A 23,173-nucleotide genomic window follows, 5' to 3' on the forward strand; every position below is an offset into this window, starting at 1 on the left:
AAAAGTGCAAGTTGGCACCAAATCATTTTTATTTCCTGAGGTATGTTCTAACTAGTTACCAATTTTCATGCAAATCGATGGAGGTTTAACAAAATAGGAGGTGAAAACCTTTAAAGACTACACTAACTTTCCCCTTTCATCCCTTATTGCTACTTCCTGTATCCACTGAGGTGTCAGCCTGAAAGAGGTCATAATTATCAATATAAAATAGACACATTTCACATGCCAAACTCCATATTACTTATGACGATGAGTTTTCGGCTCTAGCTCTTAGACTATAAGGAGTGTTGCGGAGTCCTTTCTCCAAAATAATTTCAGAAGTGATATGTGCAATATCTTTTAACCCATTAATGCCCACCGTATTTTATGTAATACGCAAGACACTGCTACATATTTCGCCATCTAATTATCAGAAAAAAAAGTAAACAATAGTTGTTGTCCTAATATACGGCACAGAGTAGATGTTAGAAGGTAACTGTTTATCGTATTATTAAAAATTTATTATCGTTTGGCAGTAAAGCGTGATTAGATTTGTGCTAAGCTTTCTTAGGTTACATTATAGTGCACCAGTTGCATGTCAAATGAGTTTGTATGACTTTTTCGACTTATTTTGAGAAAACTTTTGTAGTACTCAACTAATAAGGCTTCTAAATATCGAATAGTGATATAAACCTTGTTGAAATTTATACCGGTGTGTATTTTGAAGATTATTGATTTTTGCGTATGATGTATAATACGCTAGGCACTCGTGGTAACTAATCAACATTGTTTCGATTTTAGAAAAAAATGACGAAAAAGTATGATCCTAACAATCCCAAGGATGTGTTGAATTGTTGAAAATGTAGTTTAATGTAGAATGTAGAATGTAATGTAGAAATTAATGTTATAGGTGACGATACTTTGGAACAGAAAATTTACCAGTGTAACGAAGTTCAACTCACTTTGCATTGTCCAAACAACGAAAATCTAAATTAAAGTTTTCGTTATTACCTCCAGTAGTGACTGGAAATTGTTCAGTAGAAGAGCCGTATTATGGACATAATTTAACGCAGCGGTCTACTCGGGGAAAACCCATCCATTATGGACATAAATTCCGGTGTATTGCAACCAGTAAAGGTTACCTTGCACAATTTCATCCCTATACTCAAAGTGGAGATAAACTACAGGGTAACTCGTTATAAAGTTTCTTCTCAGAAAAGCTGCGTAGGCTTTTTATTATACCACAGGAATCTGTTATCTACATAGGTATTTTTTAATTTTTTTACATCTTTACTTTTACTGACAAGTTTGAGGGATCAAGAGATTCATTGTATGTACCGGCAAAATTAGGTAAGACAGGATTGGAAGAACCCCAATCAAAGAGATAAAAAAATTCGTGGAACTTTTCATGCTTTATATACCGAAAAACAATAGCTCACTTTTATTGCCTGGAATGATAAGTAATAATGAAGTTACTATGGCAACTAATATTTCAATTTCAGAAATATGTATTTACTGTAGGAAGCTGTAACCGATGTAATGGTCCAGAAGCAGATGGTGGTTCCTCAACCAAACGTTGTGCAAATATATAACAAGGGAATGGGTGGTGTAGATTTATTCGATAAGTTAAGATATTTGTATAGTATTTGCATTTAATATAAAAAATATATTGGGCGACATTCAGATTTTGTTTGAATAGGGCAATACTGAACATATGGCTTCTTTACCGCAAAATAAGGCAATTTATTTATTAGAATTTTGCCAGAGAATTGTGGAGGCTCTGCTGACAGCTTCAGATCATATATTCCAACGCTACGTGGTGTACGTCAAAACTCCTCAAAACATGTTGGTGAGGAAATTCGCTTGGATAATATGGGTCATTTGGTGGATTATATTGAAAAACAATGAAGGTGTGGCAAATGTGGCAAGTGCACCTAATATCGGTGCATTAAATGTAATGTAGGACTTCATCCCGAGCAATGTTTCGTTAAATATCACAAGTTGTAAAAACTTTTAAATAAATTAATGCCTTATGATATTTTGTTTCCTTCGTTGCCCAGCGTATGATATATCATACGTCAAAAAAAAAACAGTTACAAAGAAAAAAAAAGTAAATTTTACACATTGCTATTAAAAACAATTTATCTTTATTTCATTCTGAAGTTTTGTTTTCATTTTGATAAAATTTTAATTTTGGGCATTAATGGGTTAAATGGGGAATAATCAGAACACAGGAAAAATTTTAAATATTTTATTTAAAAAATGATAAAAATGTTACTTTTTCGAAAAAGTGACAGGTATGAGACTATCAAAAATAGCATTTAAGTGGCAAACAAGCTTGTACATTTAAAATTCACCATCTCAAAACTTTTCAAAGCATGTATTAATAGCAACGTATTAGAAAAAAAGCAAATCCTGCAGTAATAAACCTAAAATATTTAATTTAAATAATATTCACGTTGAGGTATATAAATGCTACTCTTGAGACAGTTTTTAAAAGATTCTAAACCCGTTCAAACGCTTTCAATAAGTTTATAATATTTTAAGAACCGATATAGTTGTTCTTTGATGATTTCTGTGTCCTTCGGATGGAAGTTACACAGTCGGTCGGTGTTTTCGGTTTGACGGTGTTGATCAATAGTGTTCAGAGAATGGGGAATGTCTTATTCCAAAACTATGTGCTGGCGGAGCATCTAAAGTAACCTGAAATATACAAAAATATTAAAATAATCGTTAAACATTAACATTTTAATATTCATATAAGTATCGTCGTCGACACCAGAAAAATGCGTAACTCCAATTTTTACTTAAAATGAGATTTTACTGCCATCCATTAGCCAATCGCCTATTCTAGCTATCCGACAAATAATACGTCATTTAAATTTCAAGATTTCTAATTTTAAAATGTATACTAGAAAAGCAGGTATCTTTTAAAAAATTACAAGAAAAAAAAAACGTTAAACGCCGTAAAAATGAGTGACGCATACAATATTCCAGCTACAAAAGATCTGATATGAATATTACGTGGCGCGAAAATGTATTTTCATTTTGATGCAAAACAAAATTCTAGTTTTATTTTAAAAGATTTTTTCATATTTGCCCAATTTGAAGTAAAATGCGCCACAAAAGAGTAACTTTGATACAATTTGAATTTTGGAACTCTTTTGTGGCGCGATTACTTCAAATTTAGCGAATATTATGAAAAAATAGTTTAAAATAAAACTGGAATTTTGTTTTGCGTCAAAATAAAAATACATTTTCGCGCCACGTAATATTCATATCAGATCTTTAGTAGCTGGAATATTGTATGCGCCACTCATTTTTACGGCGTTTGGCGGTTTTTTATTCTTGTATTAGGAGTTTTTCAATGTTATTTATAAACTAAATGTATAAAGTTGAATGCAATGTTTCTCGATTACACGTTAAGCTTTATAAATGGTCGCCTTTGTCGCATTATCTCCCAAATGGTCTAGTGTCCACCGAATGTACACTAGATTTTTTTTCTATTCGAAATATATTGAAAAGATATTGGGAAGGCCGGTAAATGAACTCGGATTGCTCGTTACCAGATCAAATTAGCGTCGTAACCACTACAACTACATAAACCATTTAGGGAATAATCGTTAATTGGATTATACATTTGTAGCTTAATAACTTCTAAACGGCTTAACCGATTTTGTTCACTAAACATGGGTTTGAAACGTATTGGTAAGTAGTATCTTATGCATCTAAGGTTAAGTATGATAACTGAAGCTATTACAGGAATTCTTAAGCTTAAACAACCGTTTTTTCATAAGAAATAGATTTGATCATATTTATGAAGCCTATAACTTAAAAAATCGAATTTTCCCGGATATAAGGTATACACCGTTAGATTTGTCTAGAGTCCTTCTACAAACGCTCAGTTATTGGCGTAATTCGTAGGTTGAAATTTTGAGTAATTGTCGAAAAAGCAAAATTTTCAAAGTTTAGTTTTTCAGTTTTTCGGCTATACTGAACCGTCTGTATGTCTTATCCTGACAGCTTAGACAACATTTTAAAGCTTAACTCAACGCTATTGATTTGGTGAATTTACTGTTCTCCTGTCTCTTCTTGAACCGAAGATATATACCGCCAAAAAATATGCCGTATTGTACATACCAAGTCCTATAGCTGGCTTATGGGTAGTCAAAACCCACAAACTACACCGGTTCTGAATCGGCACTCACCCCCTCTTTAAACATGGAAAAAAATTCAGATCGGTTTAACTTTTCCACACACATACATACATACATATCCACAAATATTTTCCCTTTTTTAAATAAAAATTGACTCATATTTCTGAGCTCGGTAACTTTTGAACGGTATAACCGATTTTCAAAATTAGACATGCGTTGGAAAGGTAATGATCGCTTCTATTAGAAGCCGTAAAGGTCGGAGTTAAATTGTTGAAGTGTTTGGGAGTTTTGGGGACGAGAACGTCAAACAGACCCTAAATAGGAAGGGCCGTAAAATACACACCCTTGGACCAAAATGGATGGTTGACATAGTATGAATGGGTGAGTCTTTTCCTGAACTTTAAGATGGGAGTTGGCCCAATTTTCAATTCAGTCTGATTTAGAAAATCGAAAATTTCGTGTATATATAGTGTCGCGTGTAGGGGGTGTAGGTGTGCGCCACTGGCGAGAACTGCCGTTCTCTGGTAATGTTAGTAAAACACGCAACTCCCGCGCATTTTCTGTAAGTCAGTTAAGTGATTATTGCCGTTGATTTGATTTGTTTTTTTGGAGTGAAATAGAGGTTTTTAAGTTCTAATTTTACATCTGTAAGGCAAGCCGCACACCAAAGAAACATGAAACGAAAAACATGAAACATGAAACGAAAAACATGTTTCATGAAAAGAAAACACTGTTAAACAAATCTCAAAGTCCGCCTAGCAATGAAACGAGTGTGATTCATGCTCATGACACATTTTTATTTTCGGAGAGTTTCATAAATCGCCGGACGTCTCTTTGTTTAGCAGTGGTTTATTTCCATGAAACGTAATTTACGTTTCATGTTTCTTTGATGTGCGGCCTGCCTAAGGCACCAAAGAAACATGAAACGTAAATTACGTTTCATGGAAATAAAACACTGCTAAACAAATATACGTCCGGCAATTTATGAAACGCTTCGAAAATAAAAATGTGTCATGAGCATGAATCACACTCGTTTCATTGGTAGGCGGACTTTGAGATTTGTTTAGCAGTGTTTTATTGTCATGAAACATGTTTCACGTTTCATGTTTCATGTTTTTCATTTCATGTTTCTTTGGTGTGCGGCTTGCCTAAGGAAATAAGATAAAGTAAGTTGCTTTGGGTAATAAATGTTTTTAGGACGATTTAAAAATAAAGGGATTTTTGTTGATTTAAACTACAGCTGGAGTTACATGGTTTTCCATATTTTATTTTATGAACCCATGTTGGAGTTACATGTTCTTCATGTTACTGTTTTTAGCCTTTTCTGAAAAATTTAGCAAAATGAAGTTACGAGTTTTTCTTGTGTTGACGACGATATATAAAAAAGAATAATACAAGCAATTGGACTTAGTAACTTCTAATTTGTCAACCAACGTGACTGGAAGTAGAACTGAAAGTCGATATTCGTGCAACTATTCGTGTAACTTTGCATCCATTGATATACGATTTCACTAATTTTGACTAATTTTTGTGTCATAAATTTTTAACCGTAAATGACATCAAAACCGGAACTAAATATTCGAGCTCGACTTTTCAATACGCGATTATTGATATTAATTATTTCTGCGACTATAATGTGGCACTTCCGATTACACCTTTTTAACCGGAAGCATATTTACAAATGCTCCTATACTACGGCACCAAAGTGCCGAAATCGGTTAGCCTTTGAAATACACGATTACGCTACAAACCCTCATTGATTCCGGCACCTATTAAATTATCAGACTTCTATTAAATTTTGGGGGTCTAAGTTTTTATTGCAATTAATATTATTGTAAGCATTGTATATTTATATTTCAATGCCTTTTTTTCTGAAAAATGTCTTTGGCAGAGCCAATTAGCCAGACTTGTTTGTGATTGATTGCAGATTCATAGTCATAAATTTCTTATTTTGTAACATAACTACTACTGACAATATTATTTTTATAGATACATAGGTACATTTTGTTGCTTTATTATTTTTTTTTTTATAGAAATGTCGAAATTCTTAATAGAAATGTCTAAACTGCAATAAACCTAGCATATTTAAGAATGTGTTTTTTGACCCTAATCCGAGAAACAAATAGAACAAAAATTATAAAAAAGCCATTAAATAAAAAAGAAATAAATATTTTTTATTTTTATTTATTTATAGGTACAGATATAATTACTCGTATACAGAGCGTCCATAAAGTATCGCATAAATTCATTATTAACTAAATAAACAACATTATTAGAAATTACCAAAACAGGTCGACTTTTGATTTTAATTTATGATATTTGCCATATATATCATACTAGTGACGTCATCCGACTGGACGTGATGAGGTAATCAATGATTTTTTAAAGGATTTAAAGAAGAATAGGGGTCGTGTACTAGCTCGTTTAAAAGGCAATTTAATTCTCTATTAAATAATATAAACATTAACATAATTATTTATACAAGGTTTTCATATTTATTTCATATTAAATTAATTGACAAAAAAGGCAAATGTGCGTAATAGTCTTGTCGCCAGTGGGGGAACAACGGCCCCCTTAATTCAGATGGACTTACCCAAGTTTTTTTATGTATTTTGACCCGTAGAACACGAATTTTTTGGGTAACAGTCGATCCGGATGTCGATAAGATGATTGTTATAAACAAAGAACTTGAGGAATCACATAACAGCGTTTTTTCGTAAAACAAAACATTGTTTTGTACTTTTTGGGTCATTCTAAGCAAAAAATGTTTTTATAAGTTTTTTCGTAGGATGCATAGTTTTCGACATAAACGCGGTTGAACTTACAAAAAATCGAAAAATTGCAATTTTTGAACCCGAATAACTTTTGATTGAAAAATAAAATAGCAATTATGCTTACTGCATTTGAAAGTTCAAGTCAAATTCTATCGGTTTTGATTACTTTCATTGCTAAAAATTAATTTTTTTATTGCTAAACAAAGCTATAAACACATAGTGATTGAATAATGTTTTCAATGCATTTCCCATTTGAAATCAAACGAGTAGGCGCATATAGACAATTTCTACGTAGATTACGTACATTAAAACGCATGCATTGGCACGGGAAACACTATGTGTTTATGGCTTTGTTTAACAAATAAAAACTTAATTTTTAGCAAGGCAGATAATCAAAACCGATAGAATTTGACTTTAACTTTCAAATACAGTAAGCAGAATTGCTATTTTATTTTTTAATCAAAAGTTATTCGGGTTCAAAAATTGCACTTTTTCGATTTTTTGAAAGTTCAACCGCGTTTATCTCTAAAACTATGCCTCCTACGAAAAAACTTGTAAAACCATTTTTTGCTGAGAATCACCCAAAAAATACAAAAATATGTTTTGTTTTGCAAAAAATCGCTGTTATGTAATTCCTCAAGTTCTTTGTTTATAACAAACTTATCGACATCCGGATCAATTGTTACCCAAAAAATTCGTGTTCTACGGGTCAAAATACATAAAATAAACTTGGGTAGGTCCGTCTTAATTAAGGAGGCCGTTGTACCCCCCTGGCGACAGGACTACAATTTATTTAATTAAAAATACATTTTACTGATGTCATAAAACAGAAATAAAAGTTTTTATTTGGCAAATGAATATTGCTTTTCGCTTAAATTAAATGTTCAAACTGTCAAGAGGCAGGTGGGTGGCACCTTAAACATTGAATTTAAGCAAAAAGTAATGTTTATATTTGAAATAAACATTTTATTGCTGTTTTCTGACAGCAGTAGAATGTATTTTGAATTAAATAAACTACGCAAAGTCTTCTTTTTGTGTCAATCAATTTAATTAAAAAATTGTTTTTGAATACCCTATATAAAAAATTATGTTAATGTTTATATTTCTGAATAGAGAATTGAATTTCCTTTCAAATGAGCTATCACACGATCTCTATTCTTATTGAAAAAACCATCAGAAACGTCATCACGTCCAGACGGATGACGTCACTAGTATCATATAATATATGCCAAAAAATCATAAATTAAATCAAAAATCGACCTGTTTTGGTAATTTCTAATAATTATTCATTGGCGTTTTATTTTAATTTTTGTTTTATTTCTTTCTCGGGTTATGGTCAAAAAGACACATTCTTAAGTATGCTAGGTTTATTGCAGTTTCGACATTTCTATTTGAATACAATAAATTGAAATACACAATACTTACAATAATATTAATTGCAATAAAAACTTAGACACCAAAATTTAATAGAAGTCTCATAATTTAATAGGTGCCGAAATCAATGAGGGTTTGTAGCGTAATAGTGTATTTCAAAGGCTAACCGATTTCGGCACTCTGGTGCCGTAGTATAGGAGCATTTGTAAATATGCTAACCGGAAGTGATATAAAAGCCGGTAATATCTATTTACCCTCGTCTTATTAAAGCGCGTCGCGAATACAATTGCATACTAAAACATACTTTTTAATTCCAGATACCTTTTCATAATCGCAATTTTCGATATTGTAAAATATAAAGGTACTTTACTCTTGAGCGAAATTCATGTTTTTGACATACCTCGTATAACAGTAATAAAACTTGATATCCGATAATTTCATTTAAGATTTTAGACCATGAAGAGCTTTTTATAAAGAATAACTTTATTTCGTAAAATTAATGATAAAATAGTTCATAGATATTTGTACAAATAAAAATAATGTTGAGTATCCATAATTTAAAAAAAAATCAATTAGGATGTAATTGCAGATAACGTGGACCTAGTTGCTCGCACAACACGCAAGCTAGAACAAATGTATACCACCTTCTCAAATGCCTCAAAAAATATGGGCCTGTAAGTAAACGAGAAGAAAACTAAGATTATGGCATCGACACCCAACAATAGAGCCAGAAACATCGGTCACCAATTCACGGTTGATAACTCTACCTTTGAAGTGGTGGAAAAATGCACATACTTAGGCTCCCTGATCACCAAGGAGAACGTCATGACGGAAGAAATAAAGCGAAGGATAATCCTAGCAAACAAATGCTATTTTGGACTGAGTAGACATATGAGAAGCAGAAACTTAAGCCAAAAAAACAAAAATAACCATATACAAAACCCTTATACAACCAGTGTTGACATATGGTTCGGAGACATAGACCATGTCCAAGGTAGATGAAAACCTTCTGCTTATATTTGAACGAAGGATCCTGAGAGGAATATTCGGTGACATCTGTGAAAATGGTGTTTGGAGGAGGAGGTACAACTACGAGGTATACCACAGAGATGAACATATATTTGGTGGTAAAGACGTATTATCTCTTATAAGAATAGGAAGACTAAGATGGACAAGACGGCTAGCAAGATTACAGCAGAACAACCATCCTAAAAGAATCTTTATATCACAACATGTGGGAAGTAAAAATAGGGGTAGGTCAATACACAGATGAAAGGATGGTGTAGATGAGGTTGGGAGAAAAATAGGCGCACCAAACTGGCAACGGTTATCAATGATAGGACTGACTGGCGTAATAGATTTGGGAAGGTCGAGGCTCTTTCATAGGATTGATAATGATTAGGATGTAATTGCATATCAAAACATACTTTTTAATTCCAAACCACGTTTCATAATAACAATTTTCGATATTGTGAAATATACCTACAGGTACTTTAATCTCGGGGAAATTCATATTTTTTGACATACTTTGTACCCGATTGTTAAAATTTTATATCTGAGGTTTCGCAGATAAGCGAGGAAATGAAGCACTACAAACTAGGTAAGGTGAATGAGCCATGGTGCAGAAAGTGCGAAATTGAAGAACAGACTACCAATGCAGTGTGCTAAGTGATTCACAAGACAGGAATTCACTGGTCAACTGAATCAGAAGAGATCCTAAAGCTACCAATAAGAAAACTGTTGGCCTTCGTTGACACCACAGTACTTATTAGAGTTTAAGGGAAAAACATGGTATGGTACAAAAGCCTTATAACCAAGTGCCAGAAACTAACGAGTCTCGGCTGCGCTAAGAAGAAGAAGAAGAAGAAATAAAACACTAAACCTAACAATTTTCTGCAGCCAGATGAATCGCTGTACAAATTTTTGTATTCGATTGGTGAAAGCCTCAGGAAATTTTGTAAACAAAATTCATGGTGGTAAAATGAAATTTGCATTTTATACAAAAGGAAAAAGCGTCTCCCAAGTGCATAGAAAATAAAAAATTTGCAACTCGGAAAACATCGACAGTTCTCGGGGATTTTCGAGATCGCTGACCACGAATATAACTACGACGATGGTTCTCGAGGAAATAAAGATGGTTAACAAATAATCGTATCATTCAAATTTATTTCTTCCCCATCTTCTCTATCCGATAATTAATTTTCTTCAAATTTTTCCCGATTCATGAAATTGGAAAAAATTTTTACATTCTTAATTACCAAATAAGCCATTCTTTCTACATCCACGTGTGACATCCATGGGTTACCACAATCTTTTTTGCATCTGCAAAAAATTTAATTCATGACATTTGGTGGACCAGGAAGCTGTTTCATCTTCAGTGGATATTAGGAATTTTTTTTGAGCTTCCATCTCCTGTATGTTACATTTAAAACACCTCCTCCGTGTTACGAAGTCTGAACTTGTAAAATATCATCTTTTTACATCGACACCTTATTTTTGGAAATAGCCATGAGATACATCCTATACCGATTTATTTCCGCCAACTGAGTGAGACAATAAAAGAACCCAAAAGCACACGAGCACACAAAATTGAACTCATTTCTGCCGATATTTTCCGAGTTGCAAATTTTTCATTTTCTATGCACTTTGGAGATGATTTTTCCTTCTGCACAAAATGCAATTTTAATTTTACCTCCATAAATTTTATTCACATACCTACTTTCCTGAATCTTGCTCCAATCGAATGCAACAAGTTGTGTGGATCCAATCTCTGATGTTAGGGAGCCAGGATTTGTTCTTTCTTCCTATATCCCGTTTACCTTCGATTTTGCCTTCTAATATTACCTGGAGCTACTTTATATGCTCCCTATGGCGCATTATATGTCCTAGATATGACGTCTTTCTAATTTTGATTGTATTGACCAGATGAGGATGTCGTGTGTTCATTATTTCCGGTACTTCTTCATTCGTAGTTGTGCTGGTCCAGCTTATTCTTAGCATTACGCGGTACATCCACATTTCGAATGAATTCAATTTGTTGACGGCATAGTATTTTAATGTCCAGGTTTCACAGCCATATAGTAAGAGAGACCACGCATAACACTTTAGTGTTTTCAATCTTATTGTGACTGATAGCTTGGGGTTATAGAGCATTTTACGCATGTTCATGAAACCAGACGTTGCCAACTCAATGCGTCTTCTAATTTCTTTTGAGTGGTCTAGCTGACTATTTAGCTCTCTACCCAGGTATATGAAGCTTTGGGAACTCTGAAGGTTGATACCATTTATTTGTATGTTAAGTGTAATTTGTTCATGGGCGTTCTTATGGAATACCTTGATTTTGGTTTTGGAAAAGTTAATGTCCAAGCTCAGCCTGTGACTTTCTTTTGATAATATGTTTATCAATATTTTTAGTTGGACTTCTGTTTCCGCTAATACTACGGTGTCGTCGGCATATTTTACATTGTTAATGATGATTCCATTGACTCTGGCACCTTCAGGGCGATCTTCAAGAGAAGTTCTGATGATATGTTCGGCATAGACATTAAATAATAGAGGGACAAAATGCACCATTGACGCACTCCTCGTTTTATGTTTATGTAGGTAATTGGTGTTTCCGTTCTCTATTCGAACGCATCCTGTGTGGTTCCAGTATGTATTGCTTGTGATAGCTATGTCGTGGCTACCCATACCCGTCCAACCCTACTTCTTTTAGTACCTCAATCAGTTTTTCCTGTCTGATACGATCGACGGCCTTTCTATAATCGACAAAGCACACATACAACCGCTTTTGAACGTCAAGATATCTTTCTGAATCAGTGTCAATCCCATAATTGCTTCTCTGGTGCCTGTACCTTTTCTAAAACCATATTGTGAACGACTCAGACATTGTTCACACTTATTGTGAATTCGGTTATAAGTTATTCGCCTAAAAATCGTATCGGCGTGACTCATTAAGGATACAGAATACAAGGTATATAATTGTTGGATTCGACCGTTACTTGATGGAAGTTCATTTTATATAACAATAAAACACTGAAAACGTTTGTTTTCTATACTTCCACAAAATTAATTATAACTATGTGACTACAGCTGTTTCGGCAGAGTGCCTTTTTCAAGTGATTTAGTTTACAATGTATTTGCCTTTTTAAGGTCTTTAACTGAAGAGGTTGAGGAGTGCGGAGCTGTTTGTCGCGAGTTGGTCATTCAGATTTAGAATTATATCTGTATTTTTTAATTTATTAATTTCCATAGATTCTAATAAAGATAGCTTAAGGCCTTTATTTTGAATATGCAGAATTTGAAACTCGTCACTAAAATAATGATTATGATCTAGAAGGTGAAGTGCGTATGTAGAAGTGTCTGTTTTTCTATTGTTGAAAGCTTTTTTGTGTTCTGCTATCCGTTTGTCAAAGGTTCTGCCAATTTGACCGATGTAAGTTTTCGGACAGTCACCACAAGTTAGTTTGTAGACACCACTCTGTAGTTGTTTTGTCTTTCGGCTCTTGTTGTTCTTAATATATTTGCTTAAGTTGTTATTAGCTCTGAAAGCTGGTGTTATTCCTTTTTTTTTATGTATCTGGCTATTTTTGTTATTATCTTGCCAGTATATGTGATAGAGCAGAAGGTACTGGGTTCTTTCTGTGGTGGTGGATAGACTAATTGCAGGGCTTTCTTATGGAGTTTTTGGTTTAAAATTGTATTAATCGTTTGTTCGTTATAGCCATTGTTTACTGCCATTTGTTTAATGATGTTCAGTTCTATTTCGAAGTTATTTTTTGACATGTGAATTTCTGTCAGTCTATGTATCATGCTATGGTAGGCTGCTAATTTGTGTTTTGTAGGATGGGATGATGAATTGTGTATAGTTTTGTCAGTATGGGCACGGTACACAGAGAACCGGTATGCTGATTGTCGTCGCTAAATTTGGTTTCGGCCGCGCAGCACGTCATGTGGGAACCTAACAGATATTTGCTTATTGTTTGGATGCATTATTTCGTATGTGATGGCGTTGAAAGTGATTGAGGCGGTTTTAAAATATTAAGCTGTTAACGATTGAAGTAATTCTATATTATTTTAGTTACAAATTGTTGTTTATTAGTATAACTGTGTATTTTTAAAACTCTTATAATATAACTATTAGTTTTATAGTAATTTATTAAAACCGAGACTCTAATGCCATTTGAAGTGATATTATGCATATGCAGAACACGAACTATATTAGAATGAGGGATATTAACAGAAAAAAAGTTTTAAAAACTGCCAGAGATCACTTGACAAAAAAATATCTAAATTTTCTAATTTAAAAAAATGATTTTATTTATAGATACTAATTCTAATATTAATAAAACTTTTCCCGCAAATTTGTTTTTTTTAATAATATACATAATATGTATTATACATAGTAATAATATACATAATTGATTTAAAGTTAAACCAGGTTAGGAATCTAAAAATTTAAAGTGCGAACATTTTATACATACATATACAGAGTTGGCCAAAGAAAACAGTCCACCTCGTTATTTGGCAGTATTTATTAGATTTTTTTAAAGAAATAAAGAAACAGGTCGATTTTTAATCTAAGGGGCATACATTTTTACGGTACATACATCTGTCATTTGTCAACCCCCTCCCTTCCATTTCCCCCACCCCTTATTTTTAAATAGGGAATACGGGTCGTGTGCTACCTCATTTGAAATGTTATTAAATTCTTTATTCAGTAATATTAACATTGACATAATTATTTTTACAGGGTGTCCAAGAAAAATTATTTTGAATTAAATTAATTGACACAAAAAGAAGAATGTATGCAATTTATTTAAATCAAAATACCCTCTACTACTGACAGAAAACAAAGAAAAATGTTTATTTGATAAATAAATATTGTTTTTTGCCTAAATTCAATATTCAACCTACCAAGAGGCAGATGGGTGGCAGCTTGAATATTGAAATTAAGCGAAGAGCAATGTTTATTTATCAAAAAATATTTTTTTCTGTTTTGTGACAGCAGTAGAATGTATTTTGAATTAAATAAATTCTTACATACATTCTTCTTTTTGTGTCAATTAATTTAATTAAAATATTTTTTTCTTGAACACCCTGTATAAATAATTATGCTTATGTTTATATTACTGGATAGAGAATCGAGTAACCTTTTAAATGAGCTAGCACACGACCCCTATTCACTATTTAAAAATAAAGGTGGGGGAGTGAAAGGGAGGGGGTTGACAAATGACAAATGTATGTACCGTAAAAATGTGTCCCACTTAGATCAAAAATCGACCTGTTTCGTCATTTCCTTAAAATCTAATAAATACTGCCAAATATCGAGGTGGACTGTTTTCTTTGGCCCACTCTGTATATGTATGTATATTACAGTCTAATAAAATGTTCGCACTTGAAATTTTTAGATTCCCAACCTGGTTTAACTTAAAATCAACATTTTTCTATTTTGTAAATAAAGTTTGAAAGTCATCAAGTACATAATTGGTTCTATTCATCTAAAACTTCAAATTTCTTAATTGAATTGTGGTTAAGTTTTTATTTTTATTCTAATATTTTTCAACAATCTAGAATAACAGTAAGTAGACACAATTTTATGTGAAACATTTTTACAGACCCAGTAGTAAAGTGAATGTTTATATTATTTCTGTTTTATTTTTTTAATACACTATGGTGAATGTATATTGGACAACAGATACCTAAAATATTTATTTTTCAACGGACATTCATGTTTAAATTAAATGCACATTGGAAAATGACAGTAAAAACAATTTCTTATTTAAAAAGCAATGACAGATACATAATTTTAAAATTCAAACAATATTGCCGCTTCATTTAGCATTGCCGGATGAAAATTAAGGTTCCCATATGACGTCACGCGTTCGCCTTCCATGCGTGCGAACATACCGGTTCTCTGTGTACCGTGAGTATGGGTAGGTTTATGATATACGGATAAATCATGTTTGTTGTGTAGTCTGGTAATTGTTACATCTAGAAAGTTTATGGACTTATTTTGTTCTGTTTCTACTGTAAACTCAATATTACTATGAAGTGAATTAAAGTATGATAGAAATTGGTCAAGTTGCCTGTTAGTTCCTGTAAAGCATACTAGTAGCATCATGCACGTATCTCCACCAATATAAGAACTGTTTAAATACGGGATATTTAGAAATTATTGTTTCAAGCTGGTTCATAAATATATCTGATAGCAACGGGCTTAGAGGATTACCTACCCATAATAAGTTATGCACTGTTGTTTGTGTATATTTGATTATTGAATTCAAAATAGTCTTGATTTATGCAAATTTCAAGAAGGTGTAAAATTTCAGATGAAATGATCGGATTTGTACTATTATGGTCTAAAAGATTTTTAACAAGACCAAAAGTTTCTGTAGGAGGAACACTAGGAAAAAAATTTTTACGTCAAATGAAATTAGTCTGGAGTTGTTGGGCAATTGAAAATGTTGTATTTTATTAACTAGTTCTCTTGTATTTTTTATTCGTATTATTTATTATTAATTTAGGTGAAAATTTAGTGTAATCTGTAATAATATCTGACAGTTTTTTGAAAGTTTATATGACGGAGCTGTATAAAAAGAAACTACAGGCCTTATTGGGTAGTCAGGTTTGTGTAGTTTAATCAAAGAGTATAATTTAGGGGGTTGTGAGTTCATAATATTAAGGTATTTCTGTTCTGTTGTATTTAATATTGATTTCGAAACAAACAGCTTCCCACTCCTCAACCTCTTCAGTTAAAGACCTTCAAAAGGCAAACCCATAGTAAACTAAATCACTTGAGAAAGGCACTCTGCCAAAACAGCTGTAGTCACATAGTTATAATAGATTTTGTGGAAGTATAGAAAACAAACATTTTCAGTGTTTTATTGTTATATACAGGGTATATATTCAGATACAAAGATAAAAACAAAAAGAAATAAATATTAAATAACAAAAAACTAATAAACACCAAAAATTTTTTTTCACCAAACCTATATATCGCACACCTAGTTCTATAGTGCCACAAGTGCAAAACACAATATTCTCGAGAAATGAGCAAACCGTTCTGTAGTAAACGCGTTTTGCCCTGTAAATAATTTATTTTGAGAATTACTTGCTTCAAAATTACAATTTAGGTAGCAAATTATACACTTATTGGCTGGATCTTATTACAATTTATTAAAAATAAAACGTTATTATTGTTTTGATAGTTATGGCGATATTGCATTGTGAGGAAAGTCATTTATAAAACAATACTTAGGAGATACGGCGGCAATATAATGAAAAAATCAATTGATTTTTGCAGTTGTGGCCGTATTGGATTATACCGGTTGTATTGTGGCAGTGTACATTATTGCCACATCTCTCTTGATTTTTGCAGTTGTGGCCGTATTGAACGTATTGAATTACATCGGTTGTATTGTGGCAGTGTATATTATCGCCACATCTCCCAGTTATGGCCGTATTGCATTTTCAAAACCTCCAAAAACCCTACAGTGAAATACCGAATTAACTTACTTTATACTTATAGTCCAGAGAAATAAAATTTTTCTCGTGACACATCCCCCTCCAGGCCGAAACCAAATTTTTTGAGTAGTATGGACATATATATTAATAACCTTTATGTTTCCTGCAGCCGATTTTGATGATATACATAGTTATAAACAAATGAAGATCAAAAAACGGTAAATTTTCGCTTTTTTCTTCTATAACCAAAAAGTTAAGCATTTTAAACAAATTTGAGAGTAAGAAACTCATAAATCGTCTAAAAGATTTCAATATGGCGTTCGCTGAATATGTCTATCCTTATCGGTTGCTTAGAAAATTGCAAAATAAATAATACATTTTGAGTTTTTATAAATATTCATAACTTAACTGTAAAAATTAACTTAGAACCTTCTTATCTCACGAATTGCTGAGACTTCTGGTGCTTAAATTATACTTTAAATTTCAAAGTCATTGGTCAAATAGTTTAAAAGTTATTTAATTTGTTTATCCCAAATTAATTTTTTTTGCAACCCTATAAGTCAGAAAATTATGAGGTTACAATAAGACTTCCGACAGTTTATGGAAGAAGAACATTTATACTATTGACTTAATTAAAAAAATGACAAAAAGTAATTTTAAACAGTGTAAAATTATATTGCAAAAACACGTTGAATTTTTTATTTACTTATAAACAATTAAGAATACCTTTTTAACCTTTACCCGTAGAAAAATTATTTTTTCATATTTGGAAAGAATGAATTTTTATACACATTTAGAAAGGAAAACAATTGTCCTAGCACAATTAGGGACGAAGTTAGCCCCCCCCTTTTTTTAATTTACATGTTTTTGCAAAATAATTTTACAGTATTTAGAATTATTTTTTGTCATTTTTTTTTAAATTAAATTAATATTATAAATCTTCTTCTTTCATAAACTATCCAAAGTATTAGTGTAACTTCATCATTTTATGACTTATAGCGTTGCAAAAAAAATTAATTTGGGATAAACAAATTAAATACCTTTTAAACTATTAGAACCAATTGATTTGAAATTTAGGGTATGATTTAAGCATCAGGAGTCTCAGCATTCCGTGTAATAAGAACGTTTTACGTTAATTTTTACATAAGTTATGAATATATATAAAAACTCAAAATTTATTATTTATTTTGCAATTTCCTAAGCAAACAATAAGGATAAACATATTCAGCAAACGCCATATTGAAGTTTTTTATACGATTTATGAGTTTCTCACTCTCAAATTTGTTTAAAATACTTAACTTTTTGGTTATAGACGAAAAAAGCGAAAATTTACCGTTTTTTGATCTTCATTTGTTTATAACTATGAATATAGACGTCTATACTACTCAAAAAATTTGGTTTCGGCCTGGAGGGGGTTGTGTCACCAACATGATATTTTTTTTCCTTATTTCTCTGAACTATTATCCAAAACAATATTTTAGTTCAGGCTGTATTGCATTAGATGGGCAATATTTTACAGCCTTAACCCAAAATTCGAATTTTTTGCAGTTGTGGCACAATTGAACTAGGTGTGCGATATAAAGTGCACAAAACACAAAAAAGTGATCAAGCTAAGTTTCTACTCTACAACACGCAAACTGCACCTGATAACTGAACGACATTCCAAGGACTAAATGGGATTAAACTTTACTGTTGCAATAATATTTTTAGAAAAGTAGCGATGTACTTTCTCTCCTTAAGCATCCGTGTTGGGTTCCCAAATATGGCGAATGTCGAATACCAAACGAATGACTTGGAGCATGTCGTAAATGGGAGATTACCTAAGATAAGTAAAGTATTTAATAAATAAATATATAGGACACTACCTCTCGGTTATAGACATACATATCAAAAATTATTCATTTGACCGCATCATCAGCATAGCAAAATATTTTAAATTGTGTATTGCCCATTCTATAATAGACTTGGATCCCGCGTACCAAAAACAGTTTATTATTAGCAAGCTGAAAATGTGTTAATAGCTTAACGGTGTCTAGTCAGACAAACTTTGATGTACGGGAACACTGGAACAGGGGAAGTTTTAATTGTGTAACAGTTTAAAAATTTGGAACGTCAGATTACGAAAACGTCCCATGTATTTTGTCGGACAGAATATCCAATTAATTTGTTACCCTTTCATTAAACTCTCATGCCAAAATCAGACTGATATTACTAACCAACATGATTCCTGTCATTTGACATGTTCTTCGTGTTCCACTCATTAAAATGTCCAGTTGGTAATAAACACCAGTCTGGTTTTTGCATTAGAGTTTAATGAACTGGTAACAAATCAATTGGAAGTTCTGCCCGACAAAATACATGGAACGTTTTTGTAGTCTGACGTTCCAAAATTTAACCTGTTCCACTATTAAAACTTCTTCTGTTCCAGTGTTCCCATACATCAAAGTTTGTCCGACTAGACACCGTTAAGCTATTAACAAATTTTCAGCTTGCTATTAATCAACTTTATTTGGTACGCGGGATCCAGGTCTATAACCTCTTTCAGCGGTTGAAAGAGATTTCTATTTCGTGGGAAATGTTATCCAAAAGGAGTTTAGATGACACCAGAGGACTGGGCTGAGATTATCCCCTTGCGTAATTGCCCTTGACACTGTTGGACAGCTTATTGTTAGCTCTTATGAAAGGGCTGTTCTCAATGCTCAATTGTCGAATAATTTAATTTTTATTTTTTTGTTCAAGTCAGAAGTTTTTTGTGTTTCCTTGAATAGTGTCAGAACATTTGCGACGGTTAAACTGCAAAACCTCGTAAGTTAGTTTTATATAACTTTAGAGGAGAGACGAAAAACATGCTAGCTTCTTTATGTAAGATTCAGTTTATTCGTTTTTGTTTGTAGGTTTCTTTTTAGGTAACGATTCCATTAGTATTAAGTAAAATTCAGTAATATTGATTTTTTTTGTCAAAAAGCGAAGAGGTTTTGTAACTAAAAATCTTAAACTATCATTAAACTTACGAGGTTGTGTCTTATAAGAATGCTACTTACGAGATTTTGTAACTTAAAATCTTACTTACGAGGTTTTTCTAGATATCGCTAGTATCACTAAATTTAAATATTGACTTACAAGCTTCCGTAGTTTAAAAGATATTTAAAAGTATAAACCAATAAAGTATAAAATAATAATAAGTCATAATGGATCAAAAATCGACTTACGAGGTTTTGCAGTTTAACCGTCAATGGCAAGTCTTACATTAACAAAAGCTCACATAAGGTCCATGAAGTACATGAAGGCAACTTTTATTAGGCTATTTGTTTGTTATTGAATATTGCGTCTATGGTGGATCTATTATTAGTAAGGGAAGACCAAGACGATATTCTTCAACCTATTATGATGGGTAAAATTGAAGGACACAGAGGAATTGGTAGAAAACAGGCCTCTTGGTTGAAGAAGATTATAGAGTGGACAGGAATAAAGAAAGCAGAGCAACTATTTAGAATAGCTCTAGACAGAGACAGTTTTGTCATGTTAATCGCCAACGTCAAGGGTACTTGATAGGGCACGTTAAGAAGAAGTAGCTTTGAGGCTTCGCTTAACACATTCGGTGCCCATTACGCATAAGTGGCGTCGGTAGTACTGTATTATTAATGAACGATTTAAGTACGTGGTACCAGCCACGTGGCGCTTGTTCTCTTCAAGATGTGCACAGAACGTGTTAAGAAGCTTAGCCGTATATAATTTTAAGGAGCTACTTTCCTCTATTTTAAAAACTTGGAACAGCTATATTTTGTTTTCACTGTCACTGGCACCTTTGTCTTTTTATATACATTGTTAAATATAATTTGTATTTCATTCTTTAATGTGTCACCACCATATTTAACCAGTATTAATATTTTATCCAGTCCAGACGAACGTTTTAAATGTAAAAAATCATAACAGTATTTAAAATTAGCAGTGTGGACCCATTTGAAATTCATCAGACCTTCTGTTAGATCTTCTTCTTTAGGTGCCATCTTAGGCCACTCTAACGTTGGCAATTGCGACATTGGCAAGTTGTTCGCAGTTCTCAGCTTATCGTAATAGTTGTTGAGCACTGCGTATTCTTGTTCAATCGCGAATGTTCTTAAGTATTGATATCTTCTTCTTCTTTAGGTGCCGTGTCTGTATTCAGACGTTGGCCGTCATCATGTTTACAATTTCCTGAAATCTCTCTCTATCGGCTGCTGCGCGAAATAATTCTTCTACTGTGCAGCCACACCATTGTCTAATATTACGCAGCCATGAAAGTTTCTTTCGACCAATCCATCTCTTTCCCTCCACTTTTCCTTGTATTATAACGCGAAGCAGATGGTATTTAGGTGCTCTAATTATATGGCCGAAGTATTCTGTTTTTCTCCTCTTTATGATGCTTATGAGCAGACGTTCCGAATTCATCATTTGAAGAACATCTTCATTGGAAGTGTGCGAAACCCACGATATCTTTAGGATTCGTCGATAGCACCACAATTCGAATGCTTATATTTTGTTTAACATTGTGGTTTTTAACGTCCATGTCTCACAACCATACAATAGGATAGACCACACATAACATTTCAGCACCTTCTTTAGAATATTCATCGACAGGTTTCTATTACATAAAACTGGTTTCCAGGTCATAAAAGCCTTCCGTGATATTTCGATCCTAGTTATTATCTCTTCATCAGAGTCACAATTTACATTTAACCAGCTGCCAAGGTACTTGAAATGCTATCAGACCTTCTGTTAGATCTTCTTCTGTTAGCGCAGGTACTTGAAATGATTTACCCGTTCTAACTCCTCTCCATCAAGAGAAAGGTGACCTTGATCTATATTAATCTTTCCAACTGCCATCCACTTTGTTTTTGAAATGTTGATTTTAAGGCCTCTCCGATAGCTTGCTTCACTGACTAGATTTAGTAGTGTCTGAAGATCTTGTAAATTTTCAACAAGAATGGCTGTATCGTCAGCGTATCTAATATTGTTGATTACTTCTCCGCCTAGCCTTACTCCCTCTTGCCTGTCATCCAAAGCCTCCCTAAAGATTTCTTCATAGTACAGATTAAAAAGGGTGGGTGATAAAACACAACCTTGTCGTACTCCACGTTTTATCGGCAGTTTTTCAGTACGACTGTCTCCAATTTGGATAGAGGCTACTTGATTGTAATATAAGTATTTCAGCAGTCTTATATCGTAGTGGTCAAGTCCTGCTGCCTGCAGGCAGTTGAGCACTGCGTATTCTTGTTCAATCGCGAATGTTCTTAAGCATTGATATCTAAGTCCTTCGAATTCTTCTGCGGTCCTCGATTTTACCTTTCATAATAAGCTGAAGAATTCTGTACCGGTTTCCTCTAAGAACATGCCCTAGGTATGAAATGTTTCTTATGTTATATCTGTAAGGAAGCATTGTCGTAAGGCTAGCGACTCAATATCATTAATTTTATCTTAAAAGCATTCATTTTTAGACCTATTTCTCTTTATGCCGTGTTTATGCAATCCAATTACCTAGGTACTGTTAGATACCCTGAGGACTATCGCTTAAGATAATAGTATGGTCAGCTTATCTAAAATTATTTATTATATCCGAGTAGATATTAAATGGTAGAGGGGATAGAATGCATCCCTGTCTGATGTATTGAGTATATATTAGATATGTTTGGTTTATCAAATACATGTAATTGTGATATGATATTTTACTATGTCTTAGAATGTCATCTCAACAGTTTCTTGACAATAATCGAGCATGTATATATCTGTCATACTGTTTATCTCATTGATATTTACTAGCTGAATTAACTGTAGGTATCTTGTTTATCAAAGTTGATTCAAACCAAATATAGGTAGTATACCACTAGAGACAATATATTCATAGTAAGAACGATACAATTACCTACGTAATCTGGGTATAACTAAAAAATATAAATATTGACCTCACAAAAATGACGTTTTAAGGTTCAAAAGCCGCAGTTAGAGTACATGGAGAACTGACACCCCTATTTGCCTATTTGACATCAACATGAGACAGAGAGATGCACTATAAACCGTGCTGTTCAACCTAGTTCTTGAGGTAGTCATCAGAAAAATCAATATAACCGGCCATATTGATATCAAAACAGTTCAAATTATTGCATATGCAGACGATGCGATGTAGCTATCACTAGTAGTAGGAAGGAACGACTAATGGAAGCGTTCAAGGGAATTGATCCTGAAGCATGAAAAAGGGGTCTTAAAATAAATGAAACAAAAACGAAGTATATGACCGTCAGAGGAACACCTGAGAATGAAAATAATATCGCAGTGTACAACTAAACTATTGAAAGTGTGAATGCATTCACATATCTGGGCGCAGAAATCAATCAGAAAAATTCCGTAAGTAGCTAAATTAATGCACGTATTTCCAGTGGGAATCACACA

General features: G+C 32.9%; 1 protein-coding gene across 8 annotated transcripts in view; it reads right to left on the reverse strand.

The window, feature by feature from the left end:
- Window positions 1-2,216: 2,216 nt before the first annotated feature.
- Window positions 2,217-23,173, reverse strand: part of LOC114329731 (outer dense fiber protein 3) — a 118,028-nt gene continuing 97,071 nt past the window's right edge. For all 8 annotated transcript variants that reach the window (XM_028278925.2, XM_028278927.2, XM_028278923.2 and 5 more), the window contains one exon: window positions 2,217-2,682. In XM_028278925.2, the coding sequence (XP_028134726.1) occupies window positions 2,614-2,682 (69 nt within the window). In that variant the 3' untranslated portion in view covers window positions 2,217-2,613. The remainder of the gene's footprint in view (window positions 2,683-23,173) is intronic.

This window comes from Diabrotica virgifera, chromosome 1 (genome assembly GCF_917563875.1).
Source record: "Diabrotica virgifera virgifera chromosome 1, PGI_DIABVI_V3a".
Lineage (NCBI taxonomy): Eukaryota > Metazoa > Arthropoda > Insecta > Coleoptera > Chrysomelidae > Diabrotica > Diabrotica virgifera.